The following is a 20,573-nucleotide window of genomic DNA, read 5'->3' as shown; positions in this document are numbered from 1 at the left end:
TAAATTCTCAGACTTCATTGAAATTTAGTAACAACTTATGAGTTTATTTTTATTTGAGACGTCTCGGTTATTCTTTATTAAATACTTTTTATAATATTAAATACACAACATGTTTTTGACGTGACAACGTCTTATAATTCGATAAAGCCAGCTGCACGCACGAAAAAACATGACTCATGCGTCGTTACCTCGCTCTGACTCATCTGAGGCGTTCCATGTAAGGCTTGAAGTGCGAGCGAGAGCGCGGCACGAGCGATAAAGAAGCACAATCGGACGTTGTCACGTTCAACTATCGTCAGTAAACCGACTTTTATAGACAGCCAATTTTTTATTATAATCTGGTAGTTGTCTAGATACAATTTGTAGAGGGACATTTCATGGGAACATCGATAAAAAACAAGATTATGTCGATACTAATGTTACTATAATCAATAACAAATTCATTTAATTATGTAGGTTTTATATTATATTTATTTAATAATATAATATAAAGCCTACATATATTCTATATTATATTTAATACTAGTAAATTAACAGACTATTTTTAGTGCAAACTATTGATCAGTGGATGTGTCCTTAATAGCTGTAAATTAGTTTAATTATTGCATTTGTTTACATCAGCCATAAATCATAACTAATTTTACACTAGGTGTTTACGATAGAATTTATTAGCACTGTATAAATAATGTAGTTTCGATAATTGTACAATATTGCATTGCATTATGAGAGACAGTGTACAAATGAATACTGAGCTTTATTATTAACAATTCAAATTTTATACGTAAAGAGATCTCTAATGTAATTGCATTTGCATATGTAAATAAATTGAAGTGTAGCAAAAATGCACTTTAAGTAATTGCTGATATAATAGAAACGTTCCATATGCATTTTTTGCATGTCAAGTTAAAGTTGAGGTTCATGATATTTGTATGCAAAAAATTCATGTACATTTTTATGTGAAGGGTCGTGACATCTCTATTTATTTTATACTAGCCGCTCGCCCCGACTTATCTTGTGTAAAACGATTTTTTTCTACAATTTTAAATTTTCGTATGACATGCTCTACCAATCCACTTGATATTGTTATCTATTCCAGGATAAGCTCTTAAGGCTTCAGACGACTGAATTATTCTTCAATTGCCAAATATTATTCAATATGTTCTATGAAAATAAAAGAAAAATATATGTAAAAACCCAAAAAAGAATCTATCAACGAATGAGTAACAATATCAATTGAATTTGTAAGGCATTCTGTACCACAATTGAAAAAAAGACAAAAAAAAATTGTTAAGAGTCAAAAGTTGTATAGTTCTATCTCAATCTTGTTTTTTTTATAAACTGAATTCATACCGTACACACAAATGTACAGCCAACATACAATTACGGACACCTATGGGCAATATGTGATTAACTCCAGATGTCACGTTCTTGTTCAGTTGTTCACCTCTAAACTTTAGTGCCATCTTTGATTGCTTTAGAAGTGCAGACTTAGTTCACAATACAATACCGATACAAAATTACTTTGAACGGGAATCTAGTAATATACGATCAAAATGTAATACGTAGAACTACTTGGTCAGATATATAAAATGCATTCGTGATTTACATTGAAACAGTTTGACTAAATTCTGCTCAGTCGTTCTTGGGTTATAACTTGATAATTTTTTTTTAATATTGAATCATACTTATTTTTTATAATAGTTTTATATGAAAAGTGAAATCCCCTACCCTGTACCCTGTTGGGTATATGGCAGATGTATTATTCATCCATCTGTGTCACTGATCGAATTTCTTAAAGTGATCAGCCTATTCTTTGCCGCCAGACCGCGAAATTTTTTGCGTCTCCACCGGGAATCGAACCCAGGATCTCGCAGTACCATGCTCACGCATTTACCACTATATCAAGTGGTTGGTCTTTATAAAATAAAGTATTTCTTCATATCTAAATTAATTAAATAAAATATTTCAAGCGAAAATAATACAGCCCTTTCATTTCGTCGTATAATTATTTCATCTTTTATTCAGGCGTTAAACAGATCCTTAAAGTAATATATATGAAGTTTTCATTCGTCAGACGTTTAACGTAACTATTGCCATTTCACATCACCGTCTGGCATTACGCCAGACTATCACTTTGTCTCGTCAAGAGCCTCTTTCTTGAAGTAAATTACTCGCTCCACTTTATAGCGTATATTTTGATCCTGTTTAAAGAAAATAATACAACCACATCACCTCTGAATATACTTAGTTTTTATTTAAAATATTATTCTATCCACCTTCAGAATGATATTATAGTCAAAAGTGAAAAATATTAAGCAATCGCTTATCGAATAATAAGCAGAAATAAGATTTTAAATCGACACTGTTATCATTAAAAAAATTATTTATACTGTGCTCGATAATATACATAAAAGTTATTATCAACTGTTTTAAAATAAATTAATGGAAAATCATTCACGTATTTCACAGTAATGAATCTACGAATTCAAATTACTGACTATAACTCATAGCACGCAAATCATGAGGCGTTTTATCTTGTATCATTTAATCAATTAATCACCCACGCCTATTAAGATTTGCATCTGTACTGAAACATCAATCGTTAATACACTAAATACAATTTCATGTAGGCTTAGACCTAAATTTTGTGGTAAGCTTGCTATACTAAATAGTTAAGAAATTAATAAAAAGACATCTGTTAAGTAAATCTATACTAATATTATAAAGCTGAAGAGTTTGTTTGTTTGAACGCGCTAATCTCGGGAACTACTGGGTTAGATAGCCCATTTATCGAGGAAGGCTATAGGCTATATATCATCACACTAAGACCAACAGGAGCGGAGCACTGCGGGTAAAACCGCAGAGCTCAGCTTGTATATTATGTGGATAAAAACAATATTGTATAATACGTTTGTTATGGAATTCATTATCAATTTTTTACCATTTTTCAGATTTACATTAAAAAAATTAAAGTATTTCAACCGTATACCGGTTGAAATACTTTAATTTTTAACTTCTAACAACTCTGTTAAGATGGTTTTTCACAAAATTCAAAAGCTTTAATCGTTAGCATTCCACTCAAAACAATCTTTCTTCGGAACATTTCGGAATCACGTAAAATATTGCTAAGTAATGCTACTTAAAAGGTATCCAATTTCCTATCTTTACCTTTTATTCCACACCTTGCACAGTTTAGCCGCGCCTTGTAATGGATACAATTTGGAACACTGAAACTAGATAGGGAAATTTATAATATGATTTTGTAAAATACAATACAAGAAACGGTATGTATAAGTGATTAAAATATTTGATAAAAGGCCATGTAATATAATTAGGTTAATTTAAAGTTTTAAGGTAAATAATATTGTAAAAGCACAAGCGGTGTATTCTTTAAATTATATTTGTTTCAAAGATGTGATCAATTAAAATTTCATTAAAAATTTTAAAATTTTAATTGGTAAAATCGTGGAATGCCTAATTAGGCAGAACTACTAAGCTACTTATTTAGAATTTTTTAAAGTTTTTATCCAATTTAAAACAAAAACTCATAAGTGCGACTTAAGACAGACAAATAGGCAAGTTTAAACTAATTCCATAATGGAAACATTCTCACTGACATTTAAAAAGCCTTAACAAGACAAAGAAATTGGCGATATGCCAACTCGTTTCCTGCAAGAAGCCTTCTTAGTTCCTACCAGTAAAGAGTATGAAAATACTGGAAAGCGAAACGATCAAAGATTGTTCTGTTTTAAAACGACAATAATGCAAAGTTTTCTTGTTTGAAACCGGCAGTTTCGAAAATAAACATTTAAATAGTTCCGCCTTTGTTTATTTCACTGTTTAGGGCTGTTCACTGCACGAGTTTTTATGATTAATAAGGCCGCTTCATTTAAAGCTGAGCTAATTTTTCATGATTATACACAACAAGGAATGTCGTGTTAATTGCTGGATTATGTTATAGTCCACTGGTTTCTTAAATTGTTTGTTTGTGTTGCTTATTCAGAAATCATGTTATAATTAATTTAGATGGTTTTATTTTAAGACTTTTTTAAATCTTGAACCACAACTAAAAAAATGTGTGGTTTTATGAAACCACGGTAAAAGTGAAACTTTTTTTCACACTATAGACATTTAACTAAAAATTATCGTATTTGTACGATAATTAACGTACGTATCGTGCGTCACGCGTCATGCGCTACACAGACCAAAAAGTTTGAGACGATGTTAAAAAAGTTTCACTTTAAAAGATAAGTACTTAATATTGTTTATATGTAAATCGAATTTTCATTTTGTGATGTAAGATTGAAGGAACATCACAATAAATAGGTAAATAACGCTTCTACAAGAATGAAAACATATTATTTTACAAACAATTCACGTACTTATTCATATTCTTAGTATTTCTATTGTATTTTATATTATTTGTTATCATTTTGGCACAATGAAGTGTAACAAAAACTCACGATAAGACATTCGTGTGTGCGGCGAATATTCTGGTATTCAAACAAAAATGAAATAATATTTCCGCGAGTTAGGTAATTTCGTCTAAGAAATTCAGCCTGATTTAGAGGTACCCTCAGACAGCACGTAGCGATAAAATACAATGAAGAAAGAATATAAAGTCAAATCAACTCCACCTGCAAACAGCACATCTTGTGAATATTAAGGCGAGATCTGGCGCTCTATTGTAAAAGCTCTCTGAGAATCAACAGCTTGTAATATATTTTTTGTTTCATTTCACTTTGAAGTTGCGTGATCGCTTGAAAAGACGGTTGAAGGTAACTATTTATGTAGACTTAACTACTCATTTGAAATCATGCATTCTCACTGAAATAATAGTTCGGTAAGTGTTCTTTCTCTTTTATTTAATAGTAATACTTGATTTAACATGTCAGGTTTACAAAAGTAACAGATAAAATTATCATATTGATATAAAATTTTAGTAGAGTCTTAAAAATTGTTAGCAGTTAACAATCAATATTCTCTCGCGCATCTCAACTTATACATCTATCTTAACAGTAAAAAATTGGCATGTACTTCATTCATTCCATAATTTGGTGAGTACGAAGAAATATAATTTCCACAATGTCCATAAAATACTAATAAATTAAAATAAATGAAAACTGGCAAATACTTAGTTCAATTTCTTAACATAAATCAAAATAATTTAATAACTATGAAGACTTACCTTTTTCATTTATAAGTATTACATAGAAATAAATAAATAATAATAACTCAAAAAAACCCTTACCTAAATCTTCAGCATCCTCACTCCACTCGCCCGTCCCCAGCACTAATGCAGCAGACGTCAAAATCACTAAAAAGTACTTTAGCGCCATTTTAACACCTATATAATATACGTTATGCCACTATATATATATACACTATTTACTAATTAAACTTTGGCGCATATATTACTTAACTTAATTATTGTCGATTCACATTCAACCCGTGTGCCTAATTTACGTAAAAGGATATCGTTTTCAATGGTAGGAAAATTTTTAAAACGAAAATTGAATGTCCATTCCGCGCTCGCTTTTTGGTTACTTTCATTATTCTATTGATAATGGCTTCGGTTTTAGTCATTCAATATAGTCGTAATAGTCTCTGATTCAGCACTTTTTTTTGAATCACCATAAAACAGATAGAGTTATAGGACACGTTTCCATCGCAAAATTGAATAAGCGATCACACAATTATCATTACCAGATAAAAATAATGAGGTCTTATTCTATTCAATTAATGTTATGTGTTTATTTAATATGCTGGCAACACTGGCGCTATTTAGTGTAATGTGTAACACGCACGGCTTTGCTTGGGTCCCGGCTTAATATGCCGATGAATAATTCAAGCAACGGTGCGCGCTCCACGACAAATGGACACCTGGAACAAAATACAGTACCTCATTTATGTGCGCATATTTTGACAGGTAGTATATAAAATTGATGGGAGGGATACATTGATATTAGTTAGGGATGGACGGAGATGTTTGTACCCTATAGTTTAACGGCTGCTCGTTTGATCGTATTTTACGAGCGTGTAAGCCAAGAGTTGTCAATGAATATGTACTAAAATTACTTGTTGCGTTGAATTCGTTATAATTCAGGGCTTTATAGTTATTATAGTTTCGCTTTAGTTAAGAATATAGAAATATAAATTAATATCATCTTAAAACTAGATTTGTGTTGTAAATAAATAGCAAAACAAAGTATGGAAATATGAAATTTCTTTTACAACTGCAGAACTAACATTCTATTTGAATTGAAAAATTTTATTCAAGTAACATTGCATTCATATTTAAATCGTTCTGTATTGCGTTAAATGTTAAAAACGTAATATCATTAACGACACTGGTTGCAACAAATATTATTTTGCATTTGTTTAATATACCATCACAAAAATGGAATACGTCTCAAATACAAAAATTGCTTTTAAAGTAATTGGCCGTTCCCAGAAACCTGAGAAGCTAAAGAAACTATTATGAAGCCATAACAACCTCGGTACGATTCTGTCGCCAGTAAGCCATTTCTATTTATTTAAAGAGGGAATTTCTCTAAGAAAAATTTAACAAAAGCTTTCAAGGAGCAAATCCTTCATCAAAGCAGCTCAACGACCCGGAGCGAGTGCCGAAGCGCTAATGTAGTTTAGGAGACATCGTGTCCCTGTATAGCTTTTAAGAAACATGTTACGTGATGGTGTTGCAAAATATAGTCAAGAATTGCCGCGTAAAAGGAAAATGAAGTTCGATATTGTGTTCTGCGCTAGTACAATTACTGGCTCGTACATTGAATCGGTTACTTTCTATTGTAATAGCGTAAAATGAATTCTGACCGCGCGATTTTCTATCGTATATTTTCTTCTTTGGTATTTGTATGATGACAGCAACAGAATGGATTATTGAAAGAGAATATCATTTTTATAATTTAAATTAACAAGCTTGTGATAGTGGCACATAAATAAACAAGAATGGCTTAAACATTCCCAAGTTGTCCGCGTTATTTTAACGTATTGTGTAACAAATTCAAGAATGTGTTTTCATTAATTATTTTTATGTTTCATCTGACTCTACTTTTTAAAGAAAGCGGAAATCTGAGTATTAAAATAGTAGAACATAATCATTTTAAATCCTTTTGTTTACAATTCTAATAAAAGCTATCAAGGTCAATTTAGACATTATAAACATGCCTTTCAAACATTGTAAAGTTGAAAGTTTATGAACAAAAATAGTTTTCAATCAAGCAGAAGCAACTCATAGGCTGGCACTGGCATATACTAAAGATTAACTTTGGTCAAAATGACCTCGTAGCTACATTACAATACTCATAAATTAAAGAACTACTGCATTGAAGCCATTTATTGAATTGTACCAGTTATAAAAGATGTCGATTTTGTTAATTAACATACTAATAGAACATACATATAAACAGAGAACGTATTTTGGGAATACAAGTGAAAACAATATAAACTATTTACTTGCCCGCAGCCTCGTTCGCACCATTTTTTTTTTTAATAATTTATTGATGATATGAGTAATTAAAATATTTTATGAATGCCTATGGAATTGTTATCAAACTTCCTTATTTTTGTATAATAGTTATAGAAAGAAATAATAATTAATATTGATCTGATGAACTGTACACTGATACGATATTATAAAAAAAATACGTATATTCAATTACAATACCTAAGGAACTACTCAAAATAACCTTTTTGAAGAAGGATAATTGTTCCTAATTTTGTATATATGTATATGTAGATGCATTCATATTTTTCTTTCTTAATAATAAATAATGAAAAATAGAAAAATATCAAAAACAAACTAGGTACTTAATATAACTATATGCTAAGTGATTAATTAAACAATGAATCGGGAAGCTTTATTTAAGCTCTGATCAAATATGCATAAAGTGTAAACGCAATTATTATAATTTATAAAAACAAATATTTTTGTTAACACAATTAAATATGGAATTAAAATTGTCTCACAATAATTAACTTTATAAAGTTAATAGAAAGATAGAAAGGAGATATCACTTATTAATTTACGAAACAAAAGTCACACTAGCTATTGTGAAAAGAACAAGTGATAACTGCGTTAAAAACAACCGACTTCAAACTTGCACTTGCAAAATTTACAAATACCTATAGACAAAAATGCTCATAAAATAAAAACTACTGGGCTATTCGAATAAAATTTTTATGGGACCAATTCGACACCATCCCGCATCGAACAAAAAAAGAATCACGTAAATCGGTTCAGAAACCTCGGAGGAATCGGTGTACATACATAAAAAATATATATATATACCGTCCGAATTGATAACATCCTCCTTTTTTTTGAAGTCGGTTAAAAATATAATAAAGAATAAATACAACGACAAATAGTAATAATTTATTTAAGTATATACTTATAATAAATGACTGCCGTATTATATTTGCATTTCCAACTATGGAAACAACAATGACATAGTAAATAGTAATCAAACAACAACAGCAATTTAAAAGACATTAGAATGATTTTATAAAACTGATTTTATTGTCACGTTCCTTTGATGTATTTGATTATAAGCAAAGAATGGTTTATTTACATGCTGCTTATATTTTAGGAATATTTCTATTTTAGTTCCAAAATAACATTTAAAAATAATATTAGGAAAAAGGCTTCTAGGTAAGTAATGCATCTCTAATAACTCATAAATTTAAATAGTTTGTTCTTTCGTAGCACGCGCTACGAAAACACGTAGCGCACTTTACATTAATTACGGTATAATCTAACATGAAATTAATTACTAAATTGTAAGAAAGTTTTTAATTAAATACAAATGATAAGGTAACAAGAAAAAATTTAAGTTGTTACATCCTAGTAACTGCATACACTCAAACAGCTACTAGTAAATAAAAATCTCATTAAAAATAAAGTTTTTGAACAGTTTTGATTTCATTACAAACCTAAGTAGCGCTATCAGTCCGGTAAACAAACATGTGTACGACACTTGGCGCACTATCGCGTGTCAATGAGTCACAAAGTTCGTAGCACACGCGTACGGCAAAGCGCGTGGCGCGCGGTTGACTGAGCCGCGCGTCGTATCGCCACCTCACTACGTAGTGCCTACGAGCTACGGTGCGCGAACCGAACGCCTGACTCGCCTCCAGGTAAGCTTTCTCACTGCCAGCTACATATTAATTGCTCCGAACCGAATTAGCGCATTGACCGTACCGTAGCTCTCGTTAAACCTTGTCAAAATGCTTTCCAGAATAAATCGTTATTTCCAGAATTGTTCTAATAGTTGTTTTGACTTTCGCTTCACCTCGACACGCGTATAATTAAGGCTGTGGAAGCAATTTTTCGATATAAATTATTAATTAACAGTTCGCGAACGTAAGATTAATGTAATTAGTGTCGCATTCATGTTTAATGATTGCAAGTAATTATTTACACGAGCAGCCTCGGTTTACTAATTGTCTCTTATGAAGATAGCGGTTGAATATACATATCTTATTATAATAATATTATCTTTATATTAAGGTTATGCTGTAGTTGTTACAATTTTTATTTAAATGAAAGAGCAAAATAATAACGTAATTTTATAAACCATGCTGAGTAAACTAATTTAATCAAAAAACTTATCAGGAATATCTGGTTACTCTATCTGCTGACACTATTAAATGTAATCTAATTTTACTATAATCTAGGGCACTCTACATTCCCTAAAAGCAATCTAAAAGCTTACAAGGTCATTTAGCGCCAAAAGCTTCAACGAGGTGCTTGTAATGGACTGAAGTTTCATATCGATTCTAAAGAAATCTTATTAGAATCAAAATTAAATAATTTTTTTTTTATATAAACTTACGAATGTCTGGAGAGAATTTCAGTCAGTCATAGTTATTTAAGTAATGCGAAAGTGATTAATCAGACTATAACTCTACTAGCTTTCCGCCCGCGGCTTCGCCCGCGTTTTCAGAGAAAACCCCGAATAGTTCCCTTTCCCGTGGGATTTCCGGGATAAAACCTATCCTATCTCTCAAGTTGGATCGAACTGCACATGGTGTGCGAATTTTATTATAATCGGTTAAGTGGTTTAGGAGTCCATTGAGGACAAATATTGTGACACGAGATTTATATATATTAAGATTTTTTTAAAACAATTGAAGATCGTCTTATTTTGCTATTTAATTATTTTACAGTTACTAAATGTAAATAGTACACTAATTTTATAATTGTAGTATTTTATATGTAGTAACAAATAATAAGTGAAGCCGCTTTCATCTTTTGCTTAAACATAATATTATAAGATCACAGACTACACTTGGTATTTATTATTACTTGTAATTTAATTCAATTAGAACAAGTTTTAACAATTTTTTTTTTTCATATAATCTTATATCAAATCATTTATATCTTACACAAAATAAATTTAATAAACTTCCCACGTAAGGTACTAATAAACAAACTCGATCTATATTAGTGATGTCTGCGCTTATCGATGCCCCGAAACGTTTATGAGAAATTCGTGCCGAAGTTAATCTTCTCACTTCCGTTATCGATAAACGTGGTTATGGAATTTGTTCTGGAAAATGTCGGCCAAATGTCGACACTAATGTCAGTGTATATTTGCTGCGTGCGACAATTTTGACTGACGCCTTTTTGTCATTTATGTAATGGTTTAAATGTTTTCACATAATTAATAATTGCACACGGTTTTAATGAAGCTATGACGTAATGATATGTTTGGTGACGGACTATGATTTTAAAAGATTTGCAATTTATGGTACATAGGTTAAACTCATGGATACACTAATTGGAAACTAGTTTTGACAGGATTAATTATTAAAGTGATTCTGTTGCAACTGATTATTACAGAAAAATAGTTATACATTTTTACAGCATAGCTCTTGAGTACGCAAGGGATGGATGATAATTTCGCCGCGAAATACTTGACAAAATTTAGTCGATATTTTACAGAAAATATTATAAAAGGTTCTGCTATTTACAACTGTTTTAACATCTAGTGGTTTACCACGAGATTACGACGCATATACATTGAGTTCAACAAATAAAAAGCTACTAAAGTTTTACGTATGCACTAATATTAAATGTAAAAGGATAGTCCAGCATAATTCCTGGTTAAGCTTAGGGTCGATTTTTCAATCGTTGGTTAAAATTTATCCGTCCAATAAAGTATTACACGAACATTTTAAAATGTCACCTGTATACTGTCAAATACGGACAAATGTAATATATTTTTGAAATGGTAGTTTAATACGTTATTCGATGAATAAGTTTTAACCAAGGATTGAAAAATCAGCCCTTAGTATTGAAATTCTGGATTACCTGTGTAAACTACAAAATTATTTTTCTACGAAATTAGAAGTTGATGTATTCCCACAATTTATTTTAAAGGTATATCACATGTTAATCAGTTAAATTTAACCTCCGACAGTAGAAAATAAAAGTAGAATATTTTAAATGTTTGTATTTGTATATGTATTGTTTTTGCACAAGAATACATAAAAGTATTTTTAAGCGTGTTTTATCGAGATAGTTTCTATAATTGTATGATATTTTAGTAGTATGAAAAAATAAGGTTAATACTTGTGATTATGTTTTATTGTAAATTAAAAACGAAATAAATTTGACTTTTGCCCTTTGTGATATTCTACACGATTTATTTTCACAGAAATACTTAATATTTATTAAGATTTAAAATTTTCTCGGAACATAACATAAATATTAAATAAAATATTATTCAGAGAAATAGAAAATTTCGTATATAAAATTATTAACACAATAAAAATAACTGCGTTAAAAACAACCGACTTCAAAAACGGAAAAGAAAAAATATAAAAGATTTGATGTTATTAATTACTACATATTATTTAGATGTGCTATTTACTAAAAAGGTTTGATGTTGGTGCACGGGCTTAATACTAAGTGCTTAGTGTTTGGCACCGACTTCAAACCTATTTAATAAATAGCACATCTAAATAATATGTAGCAATCAATAATATCAAATATTTTTTTATTTTTTACTTTTCCATTTTTGAAGTCGGTTGTTTTTAACGCAGTTATTTTTATTTAATACTTTTTAGTGTATTTTTCAACACGAATCAAACGAGCCCAAACTCGATAAAGTTGAGTCAATATATTACTGAGTTTCTATGGCCACCTTCCGATTCCATCATCAAATCAGCGCTATATCATGATAATGTTTCATCACTATCCAATTTACATACGTATACAAAATTTCAGCTCAATCGGTTACCGGGAAGTGAGTCAAAGTTACTTGCTACATTTCAATTAAGTCATCGAGTACAGACAAAAATGCTCATAAAATAAAAACTACTGGGCCTATCCGAATAAATTTTTATGGGACCACTTTCCCGCATCGAACAAAAAAAGAATCACGTAAATCGGTTCAGAAACCTCGGAGTAATCTGTGTACATACATAAAAAAAATAAAAAAATATATACTGGCCGAATTGATAACCTCCTCCTTTTTTTTGAAGTCGGATAACCTATTATTTTAAAAATCAATGCATCGTAAAATATTTTCTAAAATCTGTAGACTTAAAGCCAGTATCGGGTAGGTACTCGCTTACTTGTTAACAAACTATGTCAAAAAATATATTTTATGAATTTTACCAATACAGAAATCAAATAAAAATTCTAGTATTAAAACTATTTTTAATCATTTGTTTGTATACAGTTGCGAGACATGAATCTATTCCTATATTTTTGTACTAAGTATAAATTAAACAAGACAGGGAAACATAAGAGCTCGAGCGGTCCCACTTTTCTGTCATGCGGAAAATGCTCATTTGGCTTACTTATATTACTCTGGAACGCCTGAACGATAATCTCTAAGTTGTCTTTCTCTGCTTCATAGCATAAGAGACATGGATTAAGTTCTTATGACAAAATATAATTATTTATTTAATTATTTATTGAACACTTTATTATGCAAGAATAGTACATAAAGGTTACAAAAACACTTAAAATAAAAGCACAAAAGGGCGGACTTATCACCATGCAGTTATCTCTGCCAGGCAACGGGAGAAAGGTATAAAAAGAAAATATATTTATACAATTATTTCACAATTGCGTGTGTTTTTATAATTTTCATAGTTGTCGCTGTTTTTCTTTATAATTACATTGCATAAAAAAAACGTAAAATGAAATAACATTTAAGAAAATTATATTTTCTGCTTGTAAAATTTTATCTGTAATTAATTATCCATTGATTTTCAGCGCATATATTACTTTATGATATGACAATATTATGTAAAAGGTAAAATGTTTTCTAGGAAGCAAACAAACCTTAATTCATATTTTCCATGAAGTTTTGCTTATTACTTAATACTGGTTATAGCTGAATAAAAACCACATACCTATACTAAAATTGGACCAAATTTTTTCTTCAAATAAATAATATAAAAGAGTAATTTTCCAAAAACTAGTGATGAATATTACTAATGAATATTGAATGAAAAAATATATCTCTTTGTCTAAATAAGGCTTTGTGAGCATTTCAAAATAAATCCTATATTGAAAAATAATGGAGTTGTCTATATATTTTTATTTCTTATAATTGAATTATTCCGTTATTATATGCGGTAACTCCGAATTGCTGATCTTCATTCCCATTTTACCTTATTTTGTGAGGAATTCTTTGCGATTCGCTCAAAGGACTTTTATTATTAGGACAATTATGTTTTATGAAAACGTTTATATGTTTATTGCTGCTCATGTTATTTGGTAATAAATACACATAATTTTTTTTATAGAGCGTGTTATTATTTTATTTTCTAAACTCAACTTTATTACAAAACAAAGAAGCGGCAAATTGATAATCTGTAATTCCAGAATATAACTATTTTGTTTATTTGGCTAATCTTGTTTGTAATCGCGACTTAGCTTGAGTTGTAGGAGAATAAAATGTAGGTCATAACCCATTTCATTATCTGTATCAAATTCCAGTCAAATCTGGAAAAGATTTAGTTTGTTTACATACAAATGTGACGTAATTCATAGAATGGGAGTTCTAAGGAATAATTAATAGTATATATATTGTTGCAAGCTGTAAGAACTGGATAGAACTTTTAAAAAGAGCGGTACATGATAATTCAACTTAAATAAACGAAAAACCAACTTATTTGATAATCTGCGTTAGTAAGGAAATGATCAATTCACAACAATAAAAATAAAACTCCTCAAAACGTTCAACAATAAAAGTTCACAGCCAAATATAAAAGTTTGTTGCTGCGAGCTGTTTTCATGTAAGATTTAATTGGCTTGATTCCATGTAGACATAGATATGCTATTTTATGTGGGATTGTAGAATATTTGTAACTAACTTCGTTAAAAAAACTAATATTCATAACTTAAAATGCAATGGAAACATACCTAATTTGCCCTAATCCCTTTGTTGGCCGAGTTGTTACCTTTTTTATGTACTTATATAATTTTTGTTTGTTTTTGCTTTAGTGAAATAAAAAAAATATTTTTAAAATATTAATTAGGTCTTCATAATATGTATATAGAATTTCTTGGTTTGTTTCCTATTAGATCATCATCAATAACTGCGTGAAAATTATAATTGTCTCTATACTGTACGTTTGTAATTTTACTAGGACAGTGCGCGTTATCTGTTTTCCTAGACTATATTTCCGTTGTGTAAGGTAGAAATAAACTCTATGATTCAATACAGTCATAGAACTTCCAATATTTTTCGTATTCAAAGCTCGTTTAATCCGTGACGACTGGGCTCGGGCGCATTGTTCCCAGTGATCAATGGCTCACCCATCAAAGTATGAAAAGGCAGTTTTGCAATGCTAGCTAAATTCATGAATACTATATTTTACGTAAATTCAAAAGTACTGGAACATTTGGAAAATTAAGTAGGAATATTCGGGACTTCCAAAACCTATATTCAAATCATGTGTAAATAACTGTCTTATTTTTTTGTTATTTCAGGTGATTGTGATCAACAAAGCAAACAGCTAATAGCTTTGGAGAAAATACAAAAGTTCGAGTTTCTGAATTTACACAAATCAAAATAACAATGCCATAACATCGTCTTACACAATAATATTAACAATTGTCTTATTAAGCCCGTGTTCCACTTATTATATAGCATCACACGTTAATTCGTCTACGTCATATCCTTAATCCACGTTGGGGCTTAGATTTAAACAATTATTCAAAACATTTAACATACATTTCGCAGGAATAATCATGTTAACCCGGTAACCTAGTACGGGAGGTATCGGAGGTCGGGTCGGTTGGAAACGAGATAAAGTTGCAACCGCCCCGTCGCCGTAATTTACTGCCTACCGACTTACACCGACTATTTTAGTGTCGTCTCTATGGTTATCTACGAAATGACGTTCTATTTACTTAAGTAAGTTTAATTAAGCAATATATGTCACTGTACAAAATCTAGTATAAGCGAGTAAAATGGTAAATGTTAAACATTTTGAACTGTATGACGTTAATTTGTATACAAAAAAACTGATTTACATATTAAGAACATACGTAAATGTTACAACCGTTTACTCAATAAAACAAGCTGCGCTCTTTTGAAGGCACTTTTGAAACATGCGTCGAAAATCATGATTTCTAGAATAGTTTTATTTTTTAATTTGAATATTCTCAGTCACCAGTGTCTCTCTTCTCATTATAAATCTACTACGCTGTCTTCGATATAAAATAGACCAAAAATATAAAAATACACTACCTATAGATACGCTTTACGCTCCAATCGCGTTAACATTCCTTCTGGCGCAGTCGGTTAGAAAGCAATTTTGCGTGTTGGAATGACTGATGATTGATGGATTGAATTTATAAAACATGCAATTTATTAAGGCCTTCCCGAATTAAATTAAAATTGATATTCGAAATAATATTTTATAAAGAAAAGCATTATTTTTATTACTTTTTACTCGTATACATATTCGTAACGATAATATAAAGCTTTGAACACATAATTTTAAATAATTTAAAACGAATGTAGTATTTTAAGCTCATACAGACTTTAATAAAGATAAAATATAGTTATCTCTAAAACAAGACAGCGGACTCACTATAGAAACGTTACATAAAGCTTAGTTTAAAAATATAAGTTACTGTTCCTAGTTTCATATAATATTAAAAGAAACCGCGAGTGAGTCTCAGTAAAGTTACTTATAGTGTAATATTTCAAAATAAAAATATTGCGTAGAGATTTAAAAATCTAGATTCTAGAGTATTTATACAGTACTAGCTTTCTACCCGCAGCTTCGCCCGCGCAGTCAAAGAAAAACCCGCATAGTTCTCTTTCCCGGGGTAAAAAGGAGCCTATGTCCTTTCTCGAGTATCAAAATATCTCTTTACCAAATTTTAATTGGTTCAGTAGTTAAGGCGTGATTAAGTAACAGACAGACAGACAGACAGATTTACTTTCGCATTTATAATATTAGTATGGATTAGCATTTCTCCTTTCATTTAAAATACCTATACTCAAGCTTTTCATAAAATCAGCAATAAAATTAAGAAAAATGACGTTACGAAAGATATATTATCTAAACCTATAGAAAACACCCAAGTGAAGATCAACCTTGTAAATATGCAAAGTGTGTCACGTATCAGCTGAGAATAGTGTTTGCAATTATGTATATTAAAAATGTTCGACTAAGCCGTAATTAAGGTGAAAACTTCAATAAAATTTAAAATACATCACCTTAATAAAAATCTTTTAAAGGTATTACGAGGATACGATCCGGTCCATTAGTTCTTTAGTGTGCAAACTTTAAAATCTTATTCACGATGATAGAGTTAGTTTCAGTACAAGGAAATAAAGTTTAAAAACATTTGAATAAGTTGGAAGTGTCAAAAACCTCAAATCTAAATATTTTGTATACTATTAAAATCGTTTCAAAATATACAAATAACAATTACTAGCATATTCATTTTAAAAAGTAAAAAACCATTTCAAAATTACATCGGATGATGGATCCAATTCCATGTCGCATTTATAATATTAAAATATTAACAAAAACTTATCAAACCCTAATTTTCAGCTACAGAGTAAACCACTGTATCAAACCTCAGTTAATTTATCGTAAAATACCCTTCTCAACATTTAATTGACATCGGCTTTCTAGTTATTATTATTTAACTAGTTACTAGAATGATACATTAACTTCAGAAGTGAATTTACCCTTATAATATCCACTTATTATGTATTTCTTTATTAAACACTAGCAGTCCGCCCCCGCTTCGCCCGTTGTACATATTTATGTTTTCTCTCCATAAGAACATTCCTCGTACTTTAAGGAATATAATAAAAAAAGAATTAACGAAATCAGTAACCCGTTCACGCGTGATGCCGTGACCAAGGAAAACGAGTTTCATTTTTATACATATTATATTATAATTATATAGATATAGATTGTTGATATTTTGATACTTTAAGTTATTAAATATATACTATAAAAAGTGGAGCTCTAAATAAGGATTATCCGTCACAATTCTTAGTAGTTTGAATATTCGTTTTTTATACATATAATTTTTTAATCAACAAACTTTTACTAAATTCTCTTTCATCATCTTATGCTATCATATTGTACAAAGATTCTGAAGAGATTATCATAACAACTTGTACTTCAAAAACACTCGTAAATAACCATAAACAAATTAATAAACGAAGAGTGTTTCTCTTACTATTGTCAAAACAAATTAACATCTGATTGATTTAATAAAATGATTCAATGTTTCAATTTAGTTACCTTCAAACTCGTCACTTAGCCGTCTGAGATAATAATTCGATTGTTGATTAAATTATTTAATTTGTTGGGAATTTATTTGAACTATTCCATTGAAACTATTGATTTGGTATTTCATATAGCGTAGCGTACGGCTAGTGAATTCACGTTTTAAACAATGTACAGAAAATCTAGTATTTTTTGTAAGTTGTTAACTTTTGCTTCAATCACAGTAACTAGCGGCTCTACAGATTCTCCGAAACACCAGTTTTTATTTTCTCGAAAAATGTATACAAATTTTCATGGAAAATTTAAATTCTCTTTTAAGCTACATAGCTCTGAAATTGTATTGTTTCATTTTTTATTGGATTGTTTTTTTTTTACAATATTTAAATGTTTACATGCAAACTAGCTTAAGAGCGCTTATTCAATTTAACGCAAGTCAAAATCTCCGCGATCTATTACGATAGATCGCGGCTTGCGCTATCCTTTTACTATGAACAGCATAGGTCCACAGGAGAGCGCCGAGCAACATGTCCTCTCTCTGGGAAGGCTCGCTGCCGACTGATTTTAATCGGGTCGCGCGCAGTGTTTTATAGTACTTTAAAAAAAATTGTAGAAAAATAATAGAGGTACCTTAGTTGATTTTTTAAATTTTATCTTATAAGTAATACGTTCTTTTATTGCAATATGTATAAATTATATTCAACTAAGTCAAATATCTTGGTGAAAATAATCATTTTGTCGAGTATAATTTCTAAAAAAATTCACATTGTTCGGATTTTAATTTCGTAAGTTAGGAGTCCAAATTAAAAAAATCTTTTAACTAACTATTTTAATAAGGATTTTTGCAGTTAGTTAAAAAAAAATGTGTGTTAGATCTGTCAGCAATTTCAGATATTTTTAGCTTCGAAATTGACACTAAAAGTGAAATCAAGTAATCATCGGCTCAGTTATCTTGATGGTATTCACAAATACTGTATTAATTGAAAAAAAACTCTTAACTAACTATATAGACAATAAAATTCCCTAAAATTATTAGTAATTCATATGTTTGTAAGATAAGTGGTTGATGGACAATCTGGTTTGAAAAATCACATATTTGAGCCAAACAGCGCACGGACCGCGTACACGGCCTTAAAAACGTTGGATTGGGTTGAACCTATGGGTTGAACTCATACAGGTACTTAATAATATATTAACAATAAATATTATTATACTAATCAAAGACACATATTACCCATCATTATTATTGTCATACTTAGTATTGAATATTCGCCCTTCAAATTAAACACTATCTTAACCAATAATTTATATTTACACCATTTAAATTTCACAATAAAAAAATAACACGTGAAATGACGGGATTTTAAAATAGTTGCAATTGCATACTTCATCTTGCAGCTTTGTGATATTTTGATACTTTAAGTTATTAAATATATACTATAAAAAGTGGAGCTCTAAATAAGGATTATCTGTCTCAATTATTAGTAGTTTGAATATTCGTTTTTTATACATATAATTTTTTTATCAACAAACTTTTACTAAATTCTCTCTCATCATCTTATGCTGTAGGTAATGTACAAAGATTCTGAAGAGATTATCATAACAACTTGTACTTCAAAAACACTCGTAAATAACCATAAACAAATTAATAAACGAAGAGTGTTTCTCTTACTATTGTCAAAACAAATTAACATCTGATTGATTTAATAAAATGATTCAATGTTTCAATTTAGTTACCTTCAAACTCGTCACTTAGCCGTCTGAGATAATAATTCGATTGTTGATTAAATTATTTAATTTGTTGGGAATTTATTTGAACTATTCCATTGAAACTATTGATTTGGTATTTCATATAGCGTAGCGTACGGCTAGTGAATTCACGTTTTAAACAATGTACAGAAAATCTAGTATTTTTTGTAAGTTGTTAACTTTTGCTTCAATCACAGTAACTAGCGGCTCTACAGATTCTCCGAAACACCAGTTTTTATTTTCTCGAAAAATGTATACAAATTTTCATGGAAAATTTAAATTCTCTTTTAAGCTACATAGCTCTGAAATTGTATTGTTTCATTTTTTATTGGATTGTTTTTTTTTACAATATTTAAATGTTTACATGCAAACTAGCTTAAAAACGTTGGATTGGGTTGAACCTATGGGTTGAACTCATACAGGTACTTAATAATATATTAACAATAAATATTATTATACTAATCAAAGACACATATTACCCATCATTATTATTGTCATACTTAGTATTGAATATTCGCCCTTCAAATTAAACACTATCTTAACCAATAATTTATATTTACACCATTTAAATTTCACAATAAAAAAATAACACGTGAAATGACGGGATTTTAAAATAGTTGCAATTGCATACTTCATCTTGCAGCTTTGTTTTATAACTTTACCTTCTATTCCATTAAAAAGTAAAGATTATTATGCTTTCCAAATTATGAATACATTTTCTCGCAGGTTTAGCCTAAAAATAGGTAGACTCTGATTTACATGTAGACGGTTATCAAGAGCGACCTCGAAACGATAACCTAGACAACGGCCTAGAAACAATATGCCTAGAGAAGCACGATTAGGCGCCTGATCTCAATTCTAAACGGAGGGAAGCCTCAACGAGACGGTCTAAAATAAATAAATACACTTTCTAATCGCTACAAGTTGACGTCTCAGATAATAATTCACGCCCTTGAAAGCTTTTAAAGTTTATACGCGTCCGTGTAACTTTGTTTTATAAAGCCATTACTCATTCTTTTGTTAGCGATTGCGACGCAAATTTTTCACGATGAGACAAATTTTGGGAATAAATTAAG

General features: G+C 30.0%; 1 protein-coding gene across 1 annotated transcript in view; it reads right to left on the bottom strand.

Annotated features, from left to right (window-relative positions):
* LOC123699904 (hemicentin-2-like) overlaps positions 1–20,573 on the bottom strand; it is a 128,608-nt gene that overhangs the window by 85,699 nt on the left and 22,336 nt on the right. The window contains exons 3-4 of the mRNA XM_045646951.1: positions 5,808–5,883; positions 5,252–5,369 (exon numbers count right to left, since the gene is read on the bottom strand). Coding sequence (XP_045502907.1) covers positions 5,252–5,369; positions 5,808–5,883 — 194 coding nt within the window. The remainder of the gene's footprint in view (positions 1–5,251; positions 5,370–5,807; positions 5,884–20,573) is intronic.

This window comes from Colias croceus, chromosome 18 (genome assembly GCF_905220415.1).
Source record: "Colias croceus chromosome 18, ilColCroc2.1".
Classification (NCBI taxonomy): domain Eukaryota; kingdom Metazoa; phylum Arthropoda; class Insecta; order Lepidoptera; family Pieridae; genus Colias; species Colias croceus.
This window is presented reverse-complemented; position numbering and strand designations above follow the sequence as displayed.